The 8219-nt window shown below is 47.8% G+C and overlaps 1 protein-coding gene across 1 annotated transcript in view; it reads left to right on the forward strand.

Annotated features, from left to right (window-relative positions):
• RUBCNL (rubicon like autophagy enhancer) overlaps nt 1–1002 on the forward strand; it is a 24874-nt gene extending 23872 nt beyond the window's left edge. Inside the window, exon 11 of the mRNA XM_007466470.1 lies at nt 881–1002. Coding sequence (XP_007466532.1) covers nt 881–1002 — 122 coding nt within the window. The remainder of the gene's footprint in view (nt 1–880) is intronic.
• The last annotated feature ends 7217 nt before the right edge of the window (nt 1003–8219 follow it).

Below are 8219 nucleotides of genomic sequence, written 5' to 3' on the forward strand. Positions count from 1 at the left end.
AACTTATTGGTTTTTTTTTTTGTTTTGGGGGTTTTTTTTTTGCAGTATGCGGGCCTCTCACTGTTGTGGCCTCTCCCATCGGGGAGCACAGGCTCCGGACGCGCAGGCCCAGCGGCCATGGCTCACGGGCCCAGCCGCTCCGCGGCATGTGGGGTCTTCCCGAACCGGGGCACGAACCCGCGTCCCGAACCCGCATCCCCTGCATTGGCAGGTGGACTCTCAACCACTGTGCCACCAGGGAAGCCCCAGCTGCCCCCCTGTTTTGTAATTGAATCACAGTCAATCCCAAGTTCACTAGGGCACTTCTCAGGTTCAACACCTGCGAGGGTATGAAGGCAGCAGGGTTGGGCGGAGGGAGAAGTTGGACTGTGGTGGGGTTGCCATGAAGACTCAGTGCATCTCAGGGGAGCTGGGATGGTTTTGCGGCATTTTGCCAAAGTGGAGACAAGAGAGCCAGCCAGGCCTTTACACCTCATGTTGACCAGTCACTAGATGCGGGCCAGGGCCAGCAAGGGGGCATGACTTTGATCAAGCCGGCTCTCTTTAGTCAGGGCCATTTCCGGAGAAGGGATGCTTCCTCCTGAGCCATCAGCCATTGATGTGCTGATGCACTCTTAGCACCCTGGAGGGTGGTCTTTGGACAGATCTGGGAGGCACTGCAGCATCCACTACATCAAGCTCTCTGAGCCTCATGTTCTACTGGCCCTCATGACCTACTGGGGACTTATAGTCCCTCTGAGTTTCAACCTGCCTGATTTCTCTTTGGAAGACTCTGGTTTCCGGGTTCAGATCCCCTCTCTCCCCGGGATGGGATGAGCGTCTGTACATATTTGAGAAAACCAGCTACCTGTTAGCTGACGGCTGTCCTCCTTCCTTGCAGCATGCAGGGCTTGCTTTCACAAGCAGTGCTTCCAGGCCTCCGAGTGCCCCCGGTGTGCGAGGATCGCAGCAAGGAGAAGACTTCTGGAAAGTTTGCCCTCTGTGGCGACGTCATGCCCTTGACTGTCGTGAGAAAGACTGTGAAACACTTGTTATGATCACGTCTCCTATTGATAAGATTGTTTTATTATTATTATTTTTTGCGTTACGCGGGCCTCTCACCGCTGTGGCCTCTCCCGTTGCGGAGCACAGGCTCCGGACGCGCAGGCTCAGCGGCCATGGCTCACGGGCCCAGCCGCTCCACGGCATGTGGGATCTTCCCGGACCGGGGCACGAACCCGCGTCCCCTGCATCGGCAGGCAGACCCTTAACCACCGCGCCACCAGGGAAGCCCAAGATTGTTTTATTATTGACTGTTGTCTATTAAGAAAAAAGATGGCCAATATTCTCTTCATTATATATATTTAATATTTTACAGGAATGCAGATCCTTTGTTATTAAGCCTAGGGTTGTTACTGGTGATTTCGTTTACAGATGTTCAATGTTTTTGTTGCTACTGGTTTTTTAAGGTTTTTTTTTCTTTTTATACTTCTTAAATTGTATTTGAATAGTTGTATTTAGCTAATGGTGGAGGCTATTTTTTATGAATTGTAACTGACAAGGCAAATGACTCAGTTCCTCTTCCTGTGAAGCTTGTTTTGTGAAAGGGGTTGGTACCTTCAAGGAACAAAAAGGCAACCAAAAATCTGTTTGCTCAGGCTTTTTTTTCCAACTTAAATTACATTTTCTAATTGTATCAGTCTTACAGAGCTACTTATTCCAGGGTTTGTACAGAGGGTACGTATTACTTCTGCAGTTACAACATCTGTGTCAAGAGGAGTTTGAGATGCTTAGCGGTGCATGCAGGTGCCGTTTGAAGTAGTTGCCTCTAGATGGCGCTCTTTTCGGTGGCACAAATCAAACCTGTATTTGTCACCTCTCTTCCACAAAGTCAAGGGACACATGGGTGGGTAGAACTTTCAGGGTTTTGTCTCATAGATGTAAAATTGACCATAAGATATTTGAAGACTTAAATACGCTGTGGGGAAATGCTGTTAATGAACACAATGTGATTATAGTAATAACTTTAAAATCATAGACATTCCATTAACAAGGTTAAGTGAATCACTAAACCTATATAAACTTCTTTTTCCTAATATTTCTTATATTTACATGCTTTTCTTCCACCTCCTATATACTTTCTCCTGCTTGAGAAAGGGCCCTGGGGCTGGGTCCCTTCTCGGCACATCTTTAGTCTGGAACGTGGTGTCATGTCCCCAGGATTCTCACGCCCTAAGTAAACCTACTCAGAATGAACTTGTCAAACAGCACAGGCAAGCAATAAAGTGAGACAGGTCGTTCCCTCACCCCATCCAGTCGTGTGTGTGTGTGTGTGTGTGTGTTTCATTCAGTGGGATGATATTGAGTACTTGCAAGAAAAGAGTGTCTACTATAAATCTGGTGTCTTCTCATCCTATCAATTGTTTTCCCATCCCAGATGCCTCTGCTGGAGCTGTGCCCCCGTTCATTATTTAAGCTAGGTCTCTTTTATTTCTTTTTTTTTAATTAAAAAAAAAATCTCAGTGTGTTTTAATTAATTAATTAATTAATTTGGCTGTGCTGGGTCTTAGTTGCAGCACGTGGGATCTTTGTTGCCACATGTGGGGTCTTTAGTTGTGGCATGCAGGCTCTTAGTTGTGGCATGCAAACTCTTAGTTGTGGCATGCATGTGGTATCTAGTTCCCCAACCAGGCGTCAAACCCGGCCCCCCCTGCATTGGGAGCGGGGAGTCTTAACCACTGGGTACTGGGGAAGTCCAAGCTAGGTCTCTTTTAAATAGAAATTCAGGCACATAAGATAAGATAAATGAGATGAAATTTAAGACACTGTTTCATTTTTACCCATAGCTCATATTCTGTCTTAGGAATCTAGGGTCCGAGGGGCATGTTGATATTCCTTACAGCAGTCCTACGAGGTTCATGTCAATATCTCCATTTTACAGGTAAGGGCACTGAGGCTTAGAGAAGAGAAGTAACTTACCTAGGTTCCCACAAGTTATGCATGCTGCCTGCCTCCAAAGACCATGTTCCAACTCCCACTTCTTCCGTGGCATCTTTCTTAGATTATCCAAAAATACACTTTAACTTCTAAGTGCTGGTCAAACCTCAGCTGGTGGCGTTGGCTGAGTACTTTCTCACATTCTTCCCTTGTGTTGATTTGAGGGAGTTGCTGTGGCTTATGCATTGCTTCAAGGGCTTTGTGTTCAGGCTGCCAGGTCTGTAAGGCACTGGTGAGTGTGTGTGTGTGTGTGTGTGTGTGTGTGTGTGTGTGTGTGTATGGGTGTGAGACACATTTTCGATGTTGAGGAAGAGTGCACAGGAGTTACCAGGAAGTGATGCTTTTGGTTTTTTATTTTGAGGAAGAATGAGTCCATTTAAATCACCAGTCTACAGGTTTGACTGGGCTGTAGTTCCTCCCTGCCCTGGTAACAGAGGCTCCTTCCCAGTAAGGTACCTGTTGGAACAGAGAAGTGGCCTCAGCCCACCCCGGAGGGATGTAATTAGTTGTGACATATATTGCTATTTAATGGGATTTACTCCTTGCTTGGTTTTCCCATGGCTGCTGGAAGGTAGACAAAGACCTAGCGTTTCTCATCAGGCCATCGCCCACCGTGAGGCACTGAGGTTCAGTCCCAGGATCTCAGGGATCAATCTTCTGCCTTTATACTCTTTACTTGGAAAATCCCAATAACATGTCCTTTACAGCTGTGGTTCTCAGCTGCAAGTAGGGAGTTATACCAGGGGACATGGGGCAAGGAGGCTGAGCCATCCCAAAGTCGTCCTGGTGTGATGACTTGGGTAAGAATCTTTGGCCAGAACTATGGACCAAATCCCAGATCTGCCACTTCCTACCTGTGTGACTCTGACCACGCTACTTAAATTATCAGTACCTGAGCTTCTGTTTGCATACTGGGGGATAATAATGATATGTAGTGGATATGAGGACTTGACATGAAAATGAAGCACCCAGCAGAGGCAAGGAGCATGGAGGCAGAAAAGCAGCAAGATGAAGGTTAGGAGGGGCCCTGGCAGGAGAGATGCCTGGAGGTGCGGGCAGGGGCCTGACAAAATGCAGAGAGAAGTTAATCTCTCAGATCCTTAGTCCTGTCGGCCAGGAGAGCTGGCCCTACGTGTGTGAGGAAGCGGAGAAGCGTGTTTTCTCAGTTTGAGGCTGAGGTTTTCCAGCTGTGTTTGCAGTCTGCCATCTGTGACATCACTCATGAAAGCACTATTTTAGTTTCTGGTGAAGTGAAAAAGAGAACTCTGATTCCTCTTTCCAAACCAGATGGGGGATTATTTAAAGGCAGAGATCCTTATAAGGAAGCACCTTATAAAGGATGTTGACAATGAGACAGTGAGATTCTCTCCCACGTCCCCCTTCGGAAATGACCTTGAGAAGTCTCGTGACGGAGGCTTCGTGTATGTGATATCTGGTTGGCGTGAAACCAGCTGAGCCGGGGCGGCAGGGACTGAGGTTCCCAACTCCTCTCTCACATGTCTACACTGTTCCTTTCAGCGAGAAGAGGAAGGCGGCTGCAGGGAGGCCGCCAGGATGCATTAGGTCCAGTCTTGGCGTCCAGAGCCATGAGCCTGCAAAGCAGCCTTCCGCCCACAGAGCCCTCCCGCCACACCTAGGCAGAGGCAGAGAAGCTCCTCCTTGCGCATTTGGGAAGTGTCCCTTTCTGCCACCGCCCTATCCCCACTCTGTTGTTCTTGCCCTCGGTCCCATTCACTTTAAACAAATTTCAACATTGAAAACAAATTAACGATGCTATTCCATAGGCCATTTGTTGAGGGGGTGCTTTTGCCAGGCACATAAAGGTACCTTTGGGAAAGGGCTAGAGCCCAGACTCTAGTTACCTGGATCTGAACTCCTTCCCCTGAACTCTCCTAATTATGGACCCCACAAGTGGCAGACAAGAGCACCGTGCCTTCCCACTGAAGGGGGAGGCCTCTGGGGACAGCTTCTCTAATAATATTGAACAGAAGATGGCTTATTAGTAGCTGATGGCTTATTATTTATTACATCAAGTTGATGGACAGTGGCTCCCATGAACCATGAGTCTATTAAAAAAAAACAGGAAGAAAGATGTGTCTGCAGCTTGCAGCATGTCCATCAGTATTGCTTTTCCCTTCCTGGGCACATGGTTCTAGCCCCATGCATCTGGCTCAGCCAATGTAGCAAAAGAGGACCAGTGAGATTCAAGTGGAGGTGATGCCCATTACTTCCGGTCTGGCCTTGAAACATCCTCTTTCCTTCCACGCTCTCGTTTCTCTCTGCCCCAAGACCCCTCTCTGATGTTCAGCCTGAGAGGAGAGACCTAATCTGGAGGTGTTTGTTTTTATAAATGTGGATTGGTGGTAGCAGTAGGGGACCCAGGGTGTGGGTAACTGTAAGGGTGAACAGGCAGGTGTGTAGGGGGAGGATGGCTATGGACCCCGGCCTTCCCTTAGTTTAGTCCAGTTCCTTTAACGAGGTCCTCTGATGCTCCAACTAGACCTCCGTGTCCTGAGGGCCTCAGCCTCACATCGACACAAGCCAAACTCACCTACTTATGACTATCCCCTCAGCCTTCCCAGCTACACTAACTTATGCTAACAGGTTATTGTGTTCTCCCAGTTTTGTACCAACTTCAGAGCTGGGGGCAGGTAAGGACTTCAAAGGATAAATCTTTTGCCCCCAGCTTTGTCTGTGTTAACAGCACCAGAGCCTGGGATGTCTGGAAAAAGGAAGAAAATGAATATTTACTGTGCATCTGTTATGTGGTAGAGAATGAGGTTTTCTATTTTAAAAATAAATGGCCGGAGAAATTCTGTCTGGGGCAATGACGTTGATTCTGAGCCTTAAATAACAAAGAGCAGAAAGACATGCAAAGATCCATGGCCTGAGCATTCTTTGGCAGGAAAAATGGCAAAGGCTGAAGAACCAAAGTGCCGAGGAGCCTGCTGTGTCCAAAAACCAGAAAATCAAGGCTAGAGCAACCCAGGCAGCAATCAGAGAGCAGGCAGGAGCTGGATCACGTGAGGCTGCTGAGGCCATGGGAAGGAGTCTGGATTCTGTTCTGTGTGAAGCAGAACCCCATTGGAGGATTGCGTGAAGGGGAGTAGCGTGCTCTGCTCTACATTTAAAAGTGATCATCGTGGGCTTCCCTGGTGGCGCAGTGGTTGAGAGTCCGCCTGTGGATGCAGGGCAGGCGGGTTCGTGCCCCGGTCCGGGAAGATCCCACGTGCCGCGGAGCGGCTGGGCCCGGGAGCCATGGCCGCTGAGCCTGCGCGTCCGGAGCCTGTGCTCCGCAACGGGAGAGGCCACAACGGTGAGAGGCCCGCGTACCGCAAAAAAAAAAAAAGTGATCATTGATGTTACGTGGCAGCCTGGATGGGAGGGGAGTCTGGGGGAGAATGGGTACATGTACATGTATGGCTGAGTCCCTTTGCTTTGCTTCTGAAACTATCACAGCATTGTTAATCGGCTATACTCCAATATAAAATAAAAAGTTAAATAAATAAAGTGATCACCCCGGAGAAGGGCATGTTTAGGGGAAGAAGTGATGGCTGGCTGATCAGCTGGAAGTCCAGGCAAGTCCAGGCAAGAGCTAATGGTGCCGAAAACTCCAATGGCAGCAGTGGAGTTGAGAGAAGTTGATGGTCTGTTGTCCAGTCATCAATGTTGTGATTAAGACCTCGAAGTATACTTCGGCTCCATGGTGAGAAGAAATGCAGTAACAAAATTACATCTTTGGCCATGACCACAGCTAGGCACCCACTCAGCACTTGAGGAGGTTGGTTGAGACTGATCATGTCCTCTCTCCCTCCTTTGTTTCTATGACTGTTAACATTGTTGAGGAAAGAGAAAAAAAGAAAAAAATATATCATCCATCTCTACAGCAGGTGGCAGCACTGCTTAGAGTTTGAGCCTCAAGCAATGAAGCGTGCACATCAAGGCTACCAAAATCAACAGCATTTCAAGCTCACTTTGGTGTCTCCACAGGCAAAGAAGCAGAGAATCAATCATTATCATCATCTAGAAAATCACCCTTTAGGAAGGTGGTCGATCAGATTGTAATTTAAACATGTCATTTTCCCATAAGGACAACATGTCACCTTTTTATAAGGAAGAGTTGGTTTATCCTATCTTTCCAGCCATTACAAAGCACCACACTGCACCAGGAGTGATTTCCTGGTTAAATCTACAGTATCTTTACCTCTTTAAAGGTGGAACTCCCAGGGCTATTCTTAGACCTGGGGCTGGGGTGGGGGTGTGGAGAAGGGGCGATGAGCAGAACAAAGCTTAAAAGCCTCAGGATCCAGACCACTTGAGTTTCAAAGCTGTCTCATACTTACTAGTTCTATGACCTTGTGCAAGTTATGTAATGCTTGTGTCTCAGTTTCCTCATCTGTAAAATGTACGTAACAGCAGCGTCTGTCATATGGGGTTGTTGTGAAGATTAAATGGGTTGTAAGCGTAAAGCATCAGAGCAGTACTGGCTGCATTGGGAAGCACGATACAATTGATGGTGAATATTGTCGCTATGGCGTGTGTGCATTTTAAGGGTGAGAACAGCTTTGCAGAGCACCAAGCACTCATCACCCCAAGCCAGGAGCAACTGGTCACAGAATACCTCCTTATTTTCTCAAGGATAGAATCCAGGTGGTCAAAACCCCAAGTTGGAGTGGACAGAGAGGCATAAGGTGTGTCCCTGCTTCTAGAATGGGCTACATGTCAAGCCCATGGAGAGGCAGAGTGGAACCTAACTTTGCACCTGGTCCAACTTCCCGCTCCTGTGGCGTCCTGGCCTCAGAAAGCACAGCGTGTGCTCTCCCAAAGTCAACTGACCCCCTGTCATTTACACCCCGATCCTAATTCCACATTCAAATCAGCCTCAATAAATGGAAATCTGCCCCCATTCCAAAGGTTCTTGAGGGAAAGAAGGTGTGAGATGCCAACTTTGGCCCCAACACTACCACTGTTAGGAAATCCACAAGGAAACGTGACTACTGGAGAATTCAGTAAGGAAAAAGGACTCTTTCTGAACTTAGCCTTTTTCTTCCTTTTGGTTGAAAACCAGAAATTCATTACAGTAGGGCCACAGGGTCAGCCATGAGCTGGTCTGTCCTTCAGTGAGTGTCTAAGTGCCCTGGGTCCATGAGCTGCATCAATAAGAGAAGAAAAAAAAAATGTGTACAGTATTAGAATATCTCTGAAGCAGCACCAGTGACAAAGATAGGGCTTCACAGAGCTGA

This window comes from Lipotes vexillifer, unplaced genomic scaffold, assembly GCF_000442215.2.
Source record: "Lipotes vexillifer unplaced genomic scaffold, Lipotes_vexillifer_v1.1 scaffold384, whole genome shotgun sequence".
NCBI lineage: Eukaryota > Metazoa > Chordata > Mammalia > Artiodactyla > Lipotidae > Lipotes > Lipotes vexillifer.